At 41.9% G+C, this 19,841-nt stretch overlaps 1 protein-coding gene across 3 annotated transcripts in view; it reads left to right on the plus strand.

Moving 5' to 3' along the window:
• Positions 1-856: 856 nt before the first annotated feature.
• Positions 857-19,841, plus strand: part of LOC128694746 (protein eva-1) — a 434,222-nt gene continuing 415,237 nt past the window's right edge. For 2 of the 3 annotated variants that reach the window (XM_053785032.2, XM_053785033.2), the window contains exons 1-2: positions 858-933; positions 4,002-4,228. In XM_053785032.2, the coding sequence (XP_053641007.2) occupies positions 4,138-4,228 (91 nt within the window). In that variant the 5' untranslated portion in view covers positions 858-933; positions 4,002-4,137. Of the gene's footprint in view, positions 1,014-4,001; positions 4,229-19,841 lie in introns of all 3 variants that reach the window. The other variant, XM_053785031.2, reaches the window with a different exon arrangement.

Genomic DNA, 19,841 nt, shown 5'->3' on the forward strand with positions numbered 1-19,841 from the left:
ATAAAGCGCATTCATGACACCCTTGCTTACCTGCTCACAGGAAATTCTGCTCTCGTCTGTGCGACTTGTAGCTTGAGTATGGGAGCACAGTGTAACACAGGGGAAAGATAGCAAGAGGATTTGGAAGTTAACACCGAGGCTGTCTGCTGAGAATTATGAACTACTGTCTAAATTAAGGACTACCGTATATTGTCAAAGAGTACGAGCCCAGGATTAAAGAACTGTCAATGACTGTGCTCCATATTTTAACTTTATAAACACTTTTTTTTTTTAATATAATGGCAGGGTTTTCTACTCTACAAACTGGGGTGGTATGAGGATAGCGAGAGTGCTGATGGGTGTCAGGGGGCAAGAGTGTTGATGGGTGTCAGGGAGCAGGAGTGGTGATGAGTGTCAGGGGGCAGGGGTGGTGATTGATCTTTGGATGGAGGGGAAGGGGGTGGAGGTGGCGATGGATGTCAGGTGGTGGGCGAGGGTAGTGATGGATATCGATGGGGAGGGGGGGTGCAGGTGTGGGCCAGGATTAGTGCTGGAGGGGAAGGGGTTGGGGTGAGTGGGATGTGGTTGGAGGAGGGCCCTTCCCCAACCACCCCTCCGTTGCACTCGCCAAATTAGCATGGCACTGGTGCCAGGCCAGCGCGCGCCCCTACACTGTTTTATAAACCAACAACGTCACGTGTGCCACTTCATCCAAAAAACCACAACACTAGAACCTTCTTAAAGTTTGCTGATTCTGACCCTAACGTTGTACTGTGGAGTCGGAAAACAGGAGGAGGCGTGGTTAGGCAGCGTGGCTGGGTAGTTTGTGACGAGGTGCGATGCCAGTGGAAGCTTGTTTTGCTGGGCATTCCTGGGCACTAGTGTGCTCCGGGCAGGGCGTGGGCACGGACGTGGTGCTCTCCTCAACACGCGCGCGCGCTGCCTCCGTACTCCGTACGTGTCACTGGGGAGGAAACCCAAACAACAGTTATTGCCGTCTGGTGTTTACTGGGTGACCCATGAAGCAGTGGCCTGTACGTGACGTGTTACGTGGCGTGGACGTGACGTGTTACGTGGCGTGGACGTAGCCTGTACGTGACGTGTAGTGTGGCCTGTACGTGACGTGTAATGTGGCCTGTACGTGTTGTGTAGTGTGACTTTTGCATGGCGTGTATCTGGTCTTTACATGAAGCGTTGTGTGGCCTGTACTTGACGTGTAGAGTGACCTGTGCGTGACGTTTAGTGTGGCCTATACGTGACGTGTTGCGTAGCCTGTATGTTGTGTACAGTGACGTATAGTGTGGCTTGTTCGTGTTGCGTAGTGATGGGGTGTGTAGTGTAGTGTGGCCTGTACGTGACGTGTAGTCCCGTATAGCGTTACATGTACTTTGTTAAATGACGAATTGTATTATCTGTACGTGGTGTCTACTTGTGATCCGTACGTGGCGTATGGCGTCTGTGGTTTGCACACGGTGTGTTTACGTTTAATGTGGTCTGTACATGGTGTGTATTGACGTGTAGTGTGTCCTGAACGTAGTGTGTAATGACAGTGTGGCCTGTACGTGACGTGCAGTGTGGCCTGTGCTTGACGCAAAGTATGGCTTGTGCGTGACTCGAAGTGTTGCTTGTACGTGACCTAAGGAGATTTGAGAGACATTGTCATCTGTAAACCAACACTGTTGCTTCTTTCTAGGCGCTTAAGTTTTTCTTGTTGTCTTTCCTAGCACCCTTTCCTAGCACCCTTTCCTAGCACTTTCCTAGCACCCTTTCTTAACACACTTTCCTAGCCACAATGTTGTCTAGTTCTTGTATAATATTAATATTTTGCAATACCTGTGAGCTGAGGAACGTGACATGTGTGCAACACGTGAATGTCGCTATTTCCCAAACGTTTCGCCTGAGCAGCAGGCTTCTTCAGTCGAATACAGAGGCTTCTTCAGTTCTACAGACAGTGAAGAGGTAATTATTTGCTGTTAGCCCTGCCAGGTGATTAGTCCCTCAGTTTTGATGATCTTTTACCGAAGCTGAGGGACTGACACCTTAAACCTCTCTCTACATTTCTTTTATTGTCTCCAGTATTCGACTGAAGAAGCCTAGTGAACAGGCGAACCGTTTCAGCAATAAAATACCCAAATGCTGCACGTAGCACTGAAAATGGATTGGGTAAATATTTTTGTTAGTGGGTTTGGGTTTGAGAAAGACATGCCTAGTATGGGCCAGTAGGCCTGCTGCAGTGTTCCTCCTTTCTTATGTGTTTGATCAGTTCAACACTTCCTACCCCTTTTTTCCACCTGCATACTGGGATCACATGTGTCCGACGGTCGCCCTGTTTCTGTTAGCACTTGTATCACCTCGCTAAGGTTCCCACAGTTCACCTGCGTCTTCTCACAACATCCGAGGTGATAGCTGGTACTATTGCAACTCATTTTTGTAGAGGTACTCCTACTCCTCTGTGTATCTCTTACTCTGTATTTGTTCCTCCTACTCCTCTGTTCATTTTCCTCTTACTGTACATAATCCTCTAATGTTTATTGCTCATCCATTTCAACCCTTCCTCTTGAAGTTTTATCAGGATCCTGAGTGAATATCTCTGTCAAACATCTATTAAATTCTTCGCAAACTTTCTCTTATAGTTTGCCAGGTCACACTGGCCCATCCTCCTTCCTGCATGTTTACCCGTTGTCAAAGGTACTTGTGGCTAGAGACACAGTCTTCATGTTTGTGGCTGTGTACTCACCTTCACTATATATATGATTAAAGGAATTGAGCCTCAGCTCCTGGCCCCGACTCTTTGCTAGCTGCTACCTGTTTGTTACTATTTGTCAGAGGCGCTTGTTGATAGACACTTGGCCTGGTGGGTTCTGTTGTTGTCGTATGTGTGTGTGTGTACGTACTCACCTATATGTGGTTGCAGAGGTCGAGTCACAGCTCTTGGTCCTGCCTTTTTGCTGGTCACTGCTTGGTCCACTCTCTCCCGGCTCTAAGAGCCTTATCGTACATCTTCGTAAAGCTGTGTATGGTTCCCGCATCTACTATTTCATTCTCCAGATTGTTCCACTTTCTGATAACCCTTGGGCTGAAGAAATGCTTCCTAACATTCCTATGACTCAGATGAGTCTTCAACTCTCAGGTGCCTATGTACCATCTATGAAACATTCTGCTCCTGTGCACCTTGTCAATTCCTTTCAGTATTTTGTACGTCGTTTTCATATCCCCCCCTTGCGTGTATATGTGTGTGTATGTATATGTGTGTTTGTATGTGTGTATACATGCGTACGTTTATATGCGTGATCATTCACCTATGTGTGATGTCAGGGGTCGTGTTTTAGCTCCTGGTCCTATCTCTCAACTTGCCTCTTGCCAGATTCATTCCTAGCTTCGTGGATCCTATTATAATTATACTTTAAACTAAGTATTATGTCTGCCCCCACTACTTTATCCAAGTCATTCACCTTCCTGACCACCCTCAGACTGAAGAAATACTTCCTGACATCCCTGCGACTCATCTGTCTCTCTAGCTAGACACACGTGTACTAGAGAGCAAAGCTTCCAACTTTGCTCTCTAGTACACGTTTCCCGCCTCTGAAGCAGCGTGTGCGCGTGCTCGCCTGCTTATGGTTGTAGGGATCGAGTCTCAGCTGCTTGTTGCGTGAGTCCTGTACTCGCCTATATGTGGTTGCAGGGGTCGATTCACAGCTCCTGGTGTGTGCATGCGTGTGTCTGTCTGACTGACTAATTTAAATCTTAAAAGACGTGAACATTCTCTCTCTCTCTCTCTCTCTCTCTCTCTCTCTCTCTCTCTCTCTCTCTCTCTCTCTCTCTCTCTCTCTCTCTCTCTCTCTCTCTCTCACACACACACACACACACACACTTTTTCTTTGCTTCTCATGAATATCGTATGCGGAGTCTGTTGCAAAATTGCATTTATAGATTTGTGTGCCATGTGCGTCACTAGTGCGAAATATTTTTCGACCAATGAATCATTGCAAAAAAAAAAAAAATGTGCGAAATGTGCCTTACAGAAAACTATGTGGTGAAAGAGATTTTTCTGTGTGAGTGTCAGCGTGTGACCGTCTACGAGGAGTGTCAGCGCGCCACTGGCAGAGTGGACTGTGCTTTTGCGAAGTGCTGACTCCCATCTCTGTCAGTGTTGGCACCATGAGTGCCTGTGGGCAGGCCTGGGTGTGGGTGGCACTGCTGTCTCTTCTGCCCATGACCACGTTACTCTACACTCCTGAAGACCGACTAGGTAAGTTATGCCCATGATCCTTTCTCTGAGGCTGCTGGGGTTGTCACTGGGGGTTGTTACTGGGGGTTGTCACTGGGGGGTTGCCAATGGGTTATCACTGGGGTTGTCACTGGGGTTGTCACTGGGATTGTCACTGGAGGTTGCTAGGGTTGTTACCCGGGGTTGCTGGGGTTGTCACTGGGATTGTCACTGTAGGTTGCTAGGGTTGTTACGGGGGTTGCTGGGGTTGTCACTAAGGTTGCTGGGGTTGTCACGGAGTTGCTGGGGCTATCACTGGTAGTTGCAGAGGTTGTCCTTGAAGATTGCAGTGGTTATTCCTGGGGTTTTCTAAGGTTATCAGTAGGAGGATGTTACGATATTAGGTCCGAGTTGACTGGACTTGTTCTCAGTTTTCACAACTAAGGTTGGTCATGGCTGCTGCCATCCCCCAACTAGTTCTTTCGTGACGTTCATCACCGTCTCTCATCCCTGCCCTGAGGTGGTCGTGATCTTAGTACGGTGCTGATCACCTATGTTGTAAATGAAAATCACTTAATTTTCAAATTTAAATATATTCAAATTTAATTATATTGTCGAATACTTTTCAAAATGAAAAGTATTCGACAATGTAATTAATATACTTTTCGTTAATTTTGTGTGTGTGTGTGTGTGTGTGTGTGTGTGTGTGTGTGTGTGTGTGTGTGTGTGTGTGTGTGTGTGTGTGTGTGTGTGTGTGTATATATATATGTATATATATAAACTGCATTAACACCCCTCCTTCAGAGTGCAGGCACTGTACTTCCCATCTCCAGGACTCAAGTCCGGCCTGCCGGTTTCCCTGAATCCCTTCATAAATGTTACTTTGCTCACACTCCAACAGCACGTCAAGTATTAAAAACCATTTGTCTCCATTCACTCCTATCAAACACGCTCACGCATGCCTGCTGGAAGTCCAAGCCCCTCGCACACAAAACCTCCTTTACCCCCTCCCTCCAACCCTTCCTAGGCCGACCCCTACCCCGCCTTCCTTCCACTACAGACTGATACACTCTTGAAGTCATTCTATTTCGCTCCATTCTCTCTACATGTCCGAACCACCTCAACAACCCTTCCTCAGCCCTCTGGACAACAGTTTTGGTAATCCCGCACCTCCTCCTAACTTCCAAACTACGAATTCTCTGCATTATATTCACACCACACATTGCCCTCAGACATACATCTCCACTGCCTCCAGCCTTCTCCTCGCTGCAACATTCATCACCCACGCTTCACACCCATATAAGAGCGTTGGTAAAACTATACTCTCATACATTCCCCTCTTTGCCTCCAAGGACAAAGTATCTGTCTCCACAGACTCCTAAGTGCACCACTCTGTATATATATATATGTTAGTAGACAGCAACCACCCAGGGAGGTACTACCGTCCTGCTGAGTGAGTGTAAAACGAGAACCTGTAATTGTTTTACATGATGGTAGGATTGCTGGTGTCTTTTGTCTGTCTCATAAATATGCAAGATTACAGGTATATCTTGCTACTTCTACTTACACTTAGGTCACACTACACATGTACACGTTTATTTATACACACTCATCTGAGTTTTCTTTCATTTTATCTCAATAGTTCTTGTTACTTTTCCTTTTATATCCATGGGGAAGTGGAATAAGAATCTTTGCTCCGTAAGCCATGCGTGTTGTAAAAGTCAACTAAAATGCGGGGAACAGTGGGATAATAACCCCTTTACCTGTATAGCCTGCTAAAAAGAAAAAGAAAATGGTCAAAGTGGGATGTTTGAATGTGTGTGGATGTTGTGCGAATGATGACAAAGAGATGATTGTGGATGTTATGAATGAGAAGAAGCTGGATGTCCTGGCTTTAAGTGAAACAAAGCTGAAGGGGGTGGGAGAGTTTCAGTGGAGAGGAATAAATGGGATTAGGTCAGGGGCTTCAAATAGAGTTAGAGCTAAAGAAGGAGTAGCAATAATGTTGAAGGATAAGCTATGGCAGGAAAAGAGGGACTATAAATGAATTAATTCAAGGATAATGTGGATTAAAATAAAGGTTGGTTGTGAGAAGTGGGTTATAGTAAGCGTATATGCACCTGGGGAAGAGAGAAGTGTAGAGGAGAGAGAGAGATTTTGGGAAATGTTGAGTGAATGCGTGGGGAGTTTTGAACGAAGTGTGAGAGTACCTGTGGTTGAGGATTTCAATGCTAAAGTAGGTAAAAATGTTGTGGAGGTAGTAGTAGGTAAATTTGGGGTGCCAGGGGTAAATGAAAATGGGGAGCCTTTAATTGAGGTATGTGTAGAAAGAGGTTTGGTAATAAATAATCCATATTTTATGAAAGAGGATAAATATACAAGGTATGATATAGCACATAATGAAAGTAGTTTGTTAGATTATGTATTGGTGGATAAAAGGTTGATGGGTAGGCTCCAGGATGTACATGTTTATAGAGGGGCAACTGATATATCAGATTATTATTTAGTTGTAGCTACAGCTAGAGTAAGAGGTAGATGGGACAAGAGGAAAATGGCAACAAGAAGTAAGAGAGAGGTGAAAGTGTATAAACTAAGGGAGGAGGAAGTTCGGGTGAGATATAAGCAACTATTGGCAGAAAGGTGGACTGGTGCAAGCATGAGTAGTGGGGGGATTTTTGAAGAGGGTTGGAATAGTTTTAAAAATGCAGTATTAGAATGTGGGGCAGAAGTTTGTGGTTATAGGAGGTTGGGTGTAGGGGGAAAGAGTGACTGGTGGAATGATGAAGGGTGTGATAAAAGAGAAAAAGGTAGCTTATGAGAAGTTTTTACAAATCAGAAGTGTTATAAGAAGAGCAGAGTATATGGAGAGTAAAAGAAAGGTGAAGAGAGTAGTGAGAGAGTGCAAAAAGAGAGCAGATGATAGAGTGGGAGAAGCACTGTCAAGAAATTTAGATGAAAATAAGAAAAAAATTTGGAGTGAGATAAATTAAGAAAGCCTAAGGAAAAATGGATTTGTCAGTGAAAAACAGAGTAGGGGAGTTAGTAGATGGGGAGATGGAGGTATTGGGTAGATGGTGGGAATATTTTGAGGAACTTTTAAATGTCGACGAAGAAAGGGAGGCCGTAATTTCATGCACTGGCCAGGGAGATATACCATCTTTTAGGAGTGAAGAAGAGCAGGATGCGAGTGTGGGGAAAGTGTGCGAGGCATTACGTAGAATGAAAGGGGGTAAAGCAGCTGGAACTGACGGGATCATGATAGAAATGTTAAAAGTATTGGGGAATATATTGTTGGAGTGGTTGGTATTTTTGCTTAATAAATGTATGAAAGAGGGGAAGGTACCTAGGCATTGGCAGAGAGCATGTATAATCCCTTTATATAAAGGGAAGGGGGACAAAAGAAATTGTAAAAATTATAGAGGAATAAGTTTACTGAGTATACCAGGAAAAGTGTACAGTAGGGTTATTATTGAAAGAATTAGAGGTAAGACAGAATGTAGGATTGCAGATGAGCAAGGAGGTTTTAGAGTGGGTAGGGGATGTGTAGATCAAGTGTATACATTGAAGCATATATGTGAACAGTATTTAAAGGTAGGGAAGTTTTCGTTGCATTTATGGATTTAGAAAAGGCATATGATAGTGGATAAGAAGCAATGTGGCAGATGTTGCAAGTACGTATGTGGAATAGGTAAGTTACTAAATGCTGTAGTAACGGGTGTGTAGAAGAGAGGGAGAATACTTCCTGGTAAAAGTAGGTCTTAGACAGGGATGAGTAACGTCACCATGGTTGTTTAATATATTTAAAGATGGGGTTGTAAAAGTAGTAAATGCTAGGGTGTTCGGGAGAGGGGTGGGATTAAATTATGGGGAATCAAATACAAAATGGGAATTGACAGTTACTTTTTGCTGATGATACTGTGCTTATGGGAGATTCTAAAGAAAAGTTGCAAAGATTAGTGGAAGAGTTTGGGAGAGTGTGTATAGGTAGAAAGTTGAAAGTGAACATAGAAAAGAGTAAGGTGATGAGGGTATCAAATGATTTAGATAAAAAATGGATATCAAATTGGAGAGAGGGAATATGGAAGAAGTGAACGTTTTCTGATATTTGGGAGTTGATGTGTCAGCTGATGGATTTATGGATAGAATTGATGAATGAAAAAAGGTGAGTGGTGCATTGTGGTATATGTGGAGACAAAAAACGTTATCTATGGAGGCAGAGAAGGGAATGTATGAAAGAATGGTGGTGCCCACACTCTTATATGGGTGTGAAGCTTGGGTTGTAAATGTTGCAGCGAGGAGGAGGTGGAGATGTCCTGTCTAAGGGCAATGCGTGGTGTAAATATTATGCAGAGAATTCGGAGTGTGGAAATTAGGAGATGGTGTGGAGGTAATAAAATTATTAATCAAAGGGCTGAAGAGGGGTTGTTGAGGTGGTTTGGTCGTTTAGCGAGAATGGATCAAAGTAGAATGACATGGAGAGCATATGAATCTGTAGGGGAAGGAAGGTGGGGTAGGGGTCGTCCTTAAAAAGGTAGGAGGGAGGGGGTAAAGGAGGTTTTGTGAGCGAGGAGCTTGAACTTCCAGCACATGAGCGTGTTAGAAGTGACTGGAGAAGAATGGTGTTTGAGACCTGACGAGCTGTTGGAGTGTGAGCAAGGTAATATTTAGTGGAAGGATTCAGGGAAACCGGTTATTTTTATATAGCCGGACTTGAGTCCTGGAAATGAGAAGTACAATGCCTGCATTTTAAAGGAGGGGTTTGGGATATTAGCAGTTTGGAGGGATATGTTGTGTATCTTTATACGTATGTGTTTCTAAACTGTTGTGTTCTGAGCACCTCTGCAAAAACAGTGATTATGTGTGAGTGAGGTGAAAGTGTTTGAATGATGAAAGTATTTTCTTTTTGTTTTGTTACCCTGCCCAGGTGGGAGACGGCCGACTTGTTGAAATATAAATATATATATATATATATATATATATATATATATATATATATATATATATAATATATATATAATATATATATATATATATGTCGTGCCGAATAGGCAGAACTTGCGATCTTGGCTTAAATAGCAACGCTCATCTTGCCATATAGGACAAGTGAAAAATTGTGTATGCAATAATTTCGCCAAATTCATTCTGAACCTAACGAAAAAAATTTATTTCACTGTGTTTGTTTAGTATTAAATTATTGTAAACAAATCTAAAATATATATAGTTGGGTTAGGCTAAAATAAATTGTTCGTCTTATAATAAGGTTAGGTAAGTTTTCTAAGATTCTTTTGGTGCAAAATTAAAATTTTTTACATTAACATTAATGAAAAAAATATATCTTTAAACGTACAAGAGAAAATTTTAGAAAGGAATTAATTTTAAGTGAGTTCTTGCTAATTGACCAGTTTTACCTATTCGGCACGACATTATATATATATATATATATATATATATATATATATATATATATATATATATATATAAGTATATATATATATATATATATATAGGTAGTAGGATGGTAGACAGCAACCACCCAGGGAAGTACTACCGTCCTGCCAGATGACTGTGTAACAGAAACCTGTAACTGTTTTGCATGATGGTAGGATTGCTGTTTTCTTTTTCTGTCTCATAAACACGCTAGATAACAGGGATATCTTGCTACTCCTACTTACACTTTGGTCACACTTCACAGACACGCACATGCATATATATATACATACATCTAGGTTTTTCTCCTTTTTCTAAATAGCTCTTGTTCTTCTTTATTTCTTCTATTGTCCATGGGGAAGTGGAAAAGAATCTTTCCTCCGTAAGCCATGCGTGTCGTATGAGGCGACTAAAATGCCGGGAGCAATGGGCTAGTAACCCCTTCTCCTGTAGACATTTACTAAAAAAGAGAAGAAGAAAAACTTTATAAAACTGGGATGCTTAAATGTGCGTGGATGTAGTGCGGATGACAAGAAACAGATGATTGCTGATGTTATGAATGAAAAGAAGTTGGATGTCCTGGCCCTAAGCGAAACAAAGCTGAAGGGGGTAGGGGAGTTTCAGTGGGGGGAAATAAATGGGATTAAATCTGGAGTATCTGAGAGAGTTAGAGCAAAGGAAGGGGTAGCAGTAATGTTGAATGATCAGTTATGGAAGGAGAAAAGAGAATATGAATGTGTAAATTCAAGAATTATGTGGATTAAAGTAAAGGTTGGATGCGAGAAGTGGGTCATAATAAGCGTGTATGCACCTGGAGAAGAGAGGAATGCAGAGGAGAGAGAGAGATTTTGGGAGATGTTAAGTGAATGTATAGGAGCCTTTGAACCCAGTGAGAGAGTTGTGGTAGGGGACCTGAATGCTAAAGTAGGAGAAACTTTTAGAGAGGGTGTGGTAGGTAAGTTTGGGGTGCTAGGTGTAAATGATAATGGGAGCCCTTTGATTGAACTTTGTATAGAAAGGGGTTTAGTTATAGGTAATACATATTTTAAGAAAAAGAGGATAAATAAGTATACAAGATATGATGTAGGGCGAAATGACAGTAGTTTGTTGGATTATGTATTGGTAGATAAAAGACTGTTGAGTAGACTTCAGGATGTACATGTTTATAGAGGGGCCACAGATATATCAGATCACTTTCTAGTTGTAGCTACACTGAGAGTAAAAGGTAGATGGGATACAAGGAGAATAGAAGTATCAGGGAAGAGAGAGGTGAAGGTTTATAAACTAAAAGAGGAGGCAGTTAGGGTAAGATATAAACAGCTATTGGAGGATAGATGGGCTAATGAGAGCATAGGCAATGGGGTCGAAGAGGTATGGGGTAGGTTTAAAAATGTAGTGTTAGTGTTCAGCAGAAGTTTGTGGTTACAGGAAAGTGGGTGGAGGAGGGAAGAGGAGCGATTGGTGGAATGATGATGTAAAGAGAGTAGTAAGGGAGAAAAAGTTAGCATACGAGAAGTTTTTACAAAGTAGAAGTGATGCAAGGAGGGAAGAGTATATGGAGAAAAAGAGAGAGGTTAAGAGAGTGGTGAAGCAATGTAAAAAGAGAGCAAATGAGAGAGTGGGTGAGATGTTATCAACAAATTTTGTTGAAAATAAGAAAAAGTTTTGGAGTGAGATTAACAAGTTAAGAAAGCCTAGAGAACAAATGGATTTGTCAGTTAAAAATAGGAGAGGAGAGTTATTAAATGGAGAGTTAGAGGTATTGGGAAGATGGAGGGAATATTTTGAGGAATTGTTAAATGTTGATGAAGATAGGGAAGCTGTGATTCCGTGTATAGGACAAGGAGGAATAACATCTTGTAGGAGTGAGAAAGAGCCAGTTGTGAGTGTGGTGGAAGTTCGTGAGGCAGTAGGTAAAATGAAAGGGGGTAAGGCAGCCGGGATTGATGGGATAAAGATAGAAATGTTAAAAGCAGGTGGGGATATAGTTTTGGAGTGGTTGGTGCAATTATTTAATAAATGTATGGAAGAGGGTAAGGTACCTAGGGATTGGCAGAGAGCATGCATAGTTCCTTTGTATAAAGGCAAAGGGGATAAAAGAGAGTGCAAAAATTATAGGGGGATAAGTCTGCTGAGTATACCTGGTAAAGTGTATGGTAGAGTTATTATTGAAAGAATTAAGAGTAAGACGGAGAATAGGATAGCAGATGAACGAGGAGGCTTTAGGGGGTGTGTGGGCCAGGTGTTTACAGTGAAACATATAAGTGAACAGTATTTAGATAAGGCTAAAGAGGTCTTTGTGGCATTTATGGATTTGGAAAAGGCGCATGACAGGGTGGATAGGGGGGCAATGTGGCAGATGTTGCAAGTGTATGGTGTAGGAGGTAGGTTACTGAAAGCAGTGAAGAGTTTTTACGAGGATAGTGAGGCTCAAGTTAGAGTATGTAGGAAAGAGGGAAATTTTTTCCCAGTAAAAGTAGGCCTTAGACAAGGATGTGTGATGTCACCGTGGTTGTTTAATATATTTATAGATGGGGTTGTAAGAGAAGTAAATGCGAGGGTCTTGGCAAGAGGCGTGGAGTTAAAAGATAAAGAATCACACACAAAGTGGGAGTTGTCACAGCTGCTCTTTGCTGATGACACTGTGCTCTTGGGAGATTCTGAAGAGAAGTTGCAGAGATTGGTGGATGAATTTGGTAGGGTGTGCAAAAGAAGAAAATTAAAGGTGAATACAGGAAAGAGTAAGGTTATGAGGATAACAAAAAGATTAGGTGATGAAAGATTGAATATGAGATTGGAGGGAGAGAGTATGGAGGAGGTGAATGTATTCAGATATTTGGGAGTGGACGTGTCAGCGGATGGGTCTATGAAAGATGAGGTGAATCATAGAATTGATGAGGGGAAAAGAGTGAGTGGTGCACTTAGGAGTCTGTGGAGACAAAGAACTTTGTCCTTGGAGGCAAAGAGGGGAATGTATGAGAGTATAGTTTTACCAACGCTCTTATATGGGTGTGAAGCATGGGTGATGAATGTTGCAGCGAGGAGAAGGCTGGAGGCAGTGGAGATGTCATGTCTGAGGGCAATGTGTGGTGTGAATATAATGCAGAGAATTCGTAGTTTGGAAGTTAGGAGGAGGTGCGGGATTACCAAAACTGTTGTCCAGAGGGCTGAGGAAGGGTTGTTGAGGTGGTTCGGACATGTAGAGAGAATGGAGCGAAACAGAATGACTTCAAGAGTGTATCAGTCTGTAGTGGAAGGAAGGCGGGGTAGGGGTCGGCCTAGGGAAGGTTGGAGAGAGGGGGTAAAGGAGGTTTTGTGTGCGAGGGGCTTGGACTTCCAGCAGGCATGCGTGAGCGTGTTTGATAGGAGTGAATGGAGGCAAATGGTTTTTAATACTTGACGTGCTGTTGGAGTGTGAGCAAAGTAACATTTATGAAGGGGTTCAGGGAAACCGGCAGGCCGGACTTGAGTCCTGGAGATGGGAAGTACAGCGCCTGCACTCTGAAGGAGGGGTGTTAATGTTGCAGTTTAAAAACTGTAGTGTAAAGCACCCTTCTGGCAAGACAGTGATGGAGTGAATGATGGTGAAAGTTTTTCTTTTTCGGGCCACCCTGCCTTGGTGGGAATCGGCCAGTGTGATAAAATATATATATATATATATATATATATATATATATATATATATATATATATATATATATATATATATATATATATATATATATATATATATGTATATATATATATATATATATATATATATATATATATATATATATAATATATATATATATATATATATTAATTTATTTATTTATTTAATTATTAATTTATTTATTTAATTATTAATTTATTTATTTAATTATTTAATTATTTATTTAATTATTATTATTATTATTCCTGCCGTTTCCCACCGAGGCAGGGTGACCCAAAGAGAAAGAAAAATCCAAAATGTAAGGAAAAAACTCATCATTATTCAACACTTTCACCATCACTCATACATCACTGTCTTTGCAGAGGCTCTTAGATACGACAGTTTAGATGTCCCTTCAAATTGCCAATATCCCAAACACCTCAATTAAAGTTAAGGCATTGCACTTCCCATTTCCAGGCTTCAAGTCTGGCTAACTGGTTTCCCTGCTCACACTCCAACAGCTCTTCAGGTCCCAAAAACCATTTGTCTCCATACACTCCTAACACTCTCACACACGTCTCTTGGAAGTCCAAACCCCTCACCCACAAAACCTTTACCCTCTCCCTCCAACCTTTTCGGTGACGACCCCCTATCCCACCTTCCTTCCCCTACAAATTTATACACTCTCCAAGTCATTTTACTTTGTTCCATTCTCTCTAGATGACCAAACCACCTCAACAGCCCTCTTAACTAATACTTTTAGTTACTCCACACCTCCTAATTTCCACACTATGAATTCTCTGCATAATATTTACACCACACATTGCCCTTAGACAGGACATCTCCACTGCCTCCAACCGCCTCCTCGCTGCAGCATTTACAACTCAAGCTTCACACCCATATAAGAGTGTTGGTACCACTATACTCTCGTACATTCCCTACTTTGCCTCCATGGATAACGTTTTGTTCTCCACATATACCTCAACGCACCACTCACCTTTTTTCCTTCATCAGTTATATGGTTAACCTCATCCTTCATAAACCCATCCGCTGACAAGGCAACTCCCAAATATCTGAAAATATTCACTTCTCCCATATTCCTCTCCAATGTGATGTCCATTTTTTTCTATCTATCTATCTATCCCACAACAAAGCAACAACTGACGTGTGACGACATCCGACTCATAAGAAAGGAGGAACACTGCAGCAGGCCCACTGGCCCTACTAGACAGGTCCCTCACGACATCCCACCAAAAAAATATTTGTTAAACCCAAGTACTCTACCCAAGAATTAAGATTTATTTGTCCAATGCATTATTAAATTCTTCCCAAATTTTATTAATTATAAATGAATCTAATTTATATAAACTAAAGGAAATATTCATATTATTTTCAAAACTGCTTTTTATGAAACAAGATTCAATTATATTCCTGTCGACCATGGACTTGCTTGATATAACTTTCTCAAAATCAATTGGATGGTTAAAATCTCCCATGAATAGAGCATTGGAATCTTGTCCAGTTCTAATGCTATATTTATCTTGTTTTAATCTTAGTTCGAGACTTTTACCAGTTTGACCGTAAACTTTATCGCAAATTTTACAAGGAATCTTATAGACACATCCGTCAGCATTTTGGGGGGAATTCTTTATCAAGAGTTTGTTTACTGTATCAAGATTTTTAAATACAACTTTGATATTAAAAGTCTTAAGAAGAGAAGGCATATCAACCAAGTTTTCATGGTAAGGGAGAACCAACATATTTTTAGTTGAATAGGGTTGGTTGTCCCTTTTTTGGATTGTAAAAAGTATTTCTAGCAATTTTAAAAGATTTATCAATTACGTTTTTTGGGTATTTCACAGTGGTTGTTTTGCGTATATATATATATATATATATATATATATATATATATATATATATATATATATATATATATATATATATATATTGTGCAAGATAAGCACAAAATACGGACAGTATGAAAGTTAAGACACATACATCTGGTTCAGAGGACATTTACAAGACCTTCACGGCTACGACAACTACTACTACAACTAACCCATCTCTTTGGGAAGGACCTACTTCCACTGGGGAATCCCGCCTACCAGTGACTATGCCCTCGTCTGCTATACGTCCTTATCCACTGACGTCTATATAACCGCCGGTCTTCTTGCCTTTGCTCCAGATTCTCCTCCACCACGATGCTGTGAACACCAACTCCAAAGCTGAGGGACTGATTACCTCATCTTTTGTATGTAGTTCTACTGTCTTCTAATTATATCCTAGAATCTGTATTGATAAAGTCACTGGATGGCGAAACGTCTACAATAAAGATACCCAGATGTTGCACATGTGTCTTAACTTTCATGTATTTATTATCTTCGTGTCCGTCACCCACCGAGGTAGACTGATGCGTAATGGAAACACTATGACTATCATTCATTATATCAAGGTCTTGCCAGAGGCGCGTAGAAAGTACTGTTTAGATGTCACTTCAAACAGTAAATATCCTTACCGTCCCTTCGAGTGCTGGCACTGTACTTCACACCTTGTAATGTAGAATTTGTATACACCTGTTGTCTTAAGTACTGGTTGTACTGATGGCTGATATTGCTTTGTTCCTAGTGTGTGTGTGTGTCTGTGTGTGTGTGTGTGTGTGTGTGTGTGTGTGTGTGTGTGTGTGTGTGTGTGTGTGTGTGTGAAAATGATTTATTGCACTGCCATATACTGTGTATGTTGTGTATCAGACGCTGATCTAATATAAGGTATCAACTCAGTAAGGTGTATCTAATTTTGACACAAAAAAAAATCGTGGCTTTCAATATAGATGACGAGAGATACGAGTGGATTTGGTGTAGTTTCGTAAGACTTTTTTACTGTGGACGAGTAGGCCTACTAAATGTTCATATTCTTGTCTTCCTCTTCCCTCTTTCCTTTACTCCCTCCTAACCTCCTTCCTTCCCTGCCTTCATCCCTGTCTCCCTGCATGGTTCTCTCCCTCCACATTTCCTGTCACCCTCCTTCCTTTCGATTTTCTCTTCCCTCCTTTCCTTTATTCTTTCCTAACCATCTCCCTCCTTTTTTCCGTCTCCCTCCTTTCCTCCAACTTTTCACCCCTCCCTCCCCTCTCCATCTTGGCCTCTCATTTGTGATAGAATGTAAAAGGCAAAACATAGCTTATCTTCCCACAATGTAACCATCATATGGAATAGCGTAAACCTGGAGAGGTTTTCGGGGGTCATCGCCCCCGCGGCCCGGTCTGTGAGCAGGCCTCGGGTAGCATCACACTGTATCCAGTTAGCATAAATAAATCAAAATCCCCTCCACTCAACCATCACGCTGTTGTTCACGTCCTAAACTATGGAAATATCTCGCAAGATATAAGCATCTAACGGTTACTACGTAGATGCGTAGATAGTCGTGATCTCTGCCGCTACGAGCACAGTGTTTACCTGGAGAGAGTTTCGGGGGTCAACGCCCCCGCGGCCCGGTCTGTGGATTAATATATTATCCTTAATAGTTGTGATGTGAAGAGTATTTTTGTGTGTAGTGTTGGCAGGTGTGGTGGTGTTGGAATGTACGGGTGGTGGCAGGTGTGGTGGTGTTGGAATGTACGGGTGGTGGCAGGTGTGGTGGTGTTGGAATGTACGGGTAGTGGCAAGTGTGGTGGTGGTGGAATGTATTGGTAGTGGAAGGTGTGGTTGTGTTGGAATGTACGGGTGGTGGCAAGTGTGGTGGTGTTGGAATATATGGGTGGTGGCATGTCTGGTGGTGGTGGAATGTACGGCTGATGGCAGGTATGGTGGTGTTGGAATGTACGGCTGATGGCAGGTGTGGTGGTGGTGGAATGTACGGATGGTGGCAGGTGTGGTGTTGGAATGTACGGGTGGTGGCAGGTGTGGTAGTGGTGGAGTGTACGGGTGGCGACAGGCATGATTGTGCGTGTGTGGCTGGTGCCAAGCGTGGTGGAACGTACTATGGTTGTTGGCAGGCGGTTTGTAATATGCGGGTAGTGGAATGCACTGGTAGTAGTAGTAGTAGTAGTAGTGGGAAAGGTTGATTTCTGAGTGGGATGGTGGGGGGGGGGAAGAATGGTGGCAAGTTTAGTGGTGGTGGCAGGTGTGGTCATGTGTGGTGGTGAGGCGTTCCCAGGGGTCCAGCGAGGCCTGGATCACTTTCGACTAACCAAAGGAAATAACTTAACAGTATTGAGATAATGTGAATATTTTCCTGAGTAAGGTTTCTCTTGCTTCTTTTGTGACGGCACTGATCACACGAGTAACATTCATCTTCCGTGCAGCATCACAGGTGACACTGGTCACACGAGTAACATTCATCTGCCGTGCAGCATCACAGGTGACACTGGTCACACGAGTAACATTCATCTGCCGTGCAGCATCACAGGTGACACTGGTCACACGAGTAACATTCATCTTCCGTGCAGCATCACAGGTGACACTGGTCACACGAGTAACATTCATCTTCCGTGCAGCATCACAGGTGACACTGGTCACACGAGTAACATTCATCTTCCGTGCAGCATCACAGGTGACACTGGTCACACGAGTAACATTCATCTTCCGTGCAGCATCACAGGTGACACTGGTCACACGAGTAACATTCATCTTCCGTGCAGCATCACAGGTGACACTGGTCACACGAGTAACATTCATCTGCCGTGCAGCATCACAGGTGACACTGGTCACACGAGTAACATTCATCTGCCGTGCAGCATCACAGGTAATTAGAACAAGCCCATTCGAATTTTCATGTCCCACACTGAACCTGCGATAATTCTTCACCTGCCTGAACATATTAAAGAATCGTTCACCTACAGCCACAGATTCGGTTAAAGTGACAAAATCGGCAGTGTAACTTTGATAGTAGGAAAAAAAAAACTGAGAATTGAAGGTCAAGTTTTTCATTAATTTCTTTTATTTGCATTCTGATTTAAAAATCGTCTGATATATTAGCTTCAGAAATTGGCCTCTTCCAATATCCTTTGAGATTTCACTGCTGAACTGTCGCTAAAATTGCTCAGCTGTTGCAAGTAAATCTTCTTGGCTTAGTTTGTTGAACTGATTTAGAAGCCCAGAAAGTGTACAATTTTTTTTGTATTAAGTCGTACTTTCGTGTACGGCCTAAAATAACAGAGCTTATGATTACAAAGAAGGCGTTGGTCCGATCATGTTGTCAGGCCTGGTCATGGACCGGGCCGCGGGGGCGTTGATCCCCGGAATACTTCAATGTTGTTAAACCAATCAAATACCTGATTGTTTAACGAGCCGTACAGTGAATCTGAGTTCAGTGGGTCCCCGTTTTGTGGTAGCTCATCAGATTTATTTATCGCTTATGTTTTAGATTTCACTTATTGCTGTTACGGTATATTAATATTGGTTAATTTTATTGATAGAGTATCCTCTTATCAATAAAATTAACTAGCCAAATCTAATTTAAATCTAGAAATTTGCTGTAAGCCGTATGTGGGAAATTCATAGAGAATTTAAGAGGATGAGTTGGTTTAGAAAGACACGTAAGCAAACACTATGACATATTTATTAGAAAACGTTTCGGTCCTGGGACCTTGAGTTGCATTGTGGGCTCTGTGTTACATCCCACTCTTCACGAAACTGTTGAATACCAGTCTAAAGATATTTAATGTTATCTGAATATAGTGTTGCACTGCGTGCTTCAGTGCTCAAGTTAGCGCGGTGATTCATGGTAACTTCATCCACAGAGATGACGTTAATGCTCGTTTAAATTTTACACGAATTTCTGTGTAGTTAGATTAAAAGATTCAAGTTCACTTAAACTCCCACTGAACTGATATACTGTGTAACTAGATAAACATCATCATTCCGTAAACATCAGTCGCACTGAAACAGAAAGGTATGGCTTCAGAATTTTCCACTTTTGTGTACTGCTGAAGAGTTCCAATGTGATAGCCTCTGTAAACGATTCAAAGCAACCCCTACACGGTTTAGTGTGTGGTTTCTACAGCTGGAGAAAATACTGTTCGAATCACGTTCATACAAAACTGCTTGTACACTTAGGTATATTCCAGCCATGTAAGATGCCTTGTGATAACTCTGATCAGTAGTGCTGAATATCTAACTTTCAATCTTCAGAAACTATCAAGTGTTCAAGTTGGATTGGGCAAATATCCTATTAGTGGGATGGATTGTGAAGGACCTGCCATGTATGGGCCGACAGGCCTGCTGCAGTGTTCCTCTTTTCTTATGTTCAATTTCTTACGATTTTCTCGTAAAATACTCTATTAAATTACGAACAGTTGAGCTTGCTGCAATCTTAACATTTTGACCAACCATCGAAATCTGTCACTTATAACTAAAAATTACTTTCATATCGAATATCACCAAGAATTGTTGTTGTTGTACCAATGTCTCACATGTGTAAGTGTGGAGAAATTTTGGACTTTTATACGCCTTTGAATATTTTGTGATTCTATAATTAGTTTTACCTGCTCAGGCTGAACTGAGTCATGTGAACTAAGCAGCTAGAATATGGCAGAAAAGTTTCCATTTGCTTGATCACCACTTGGACGCAAACATAGTCAGTCCTCGAACTTTTCTT

Source organism: Cherax quadricarinatus, chromosome 51 (assembly GCF_038502225.1).
Source record: "Cherax quadricarinatus isolate ZL_2023a chromosome 51, ASM3850222v1, whole genome shotgun sequence".
NCBI lineage: Eukaryota > Metazoa > Arthropoda > Malacostraca > Decapoda > Parastacidae > Cherax > Cherax quadricarinatus.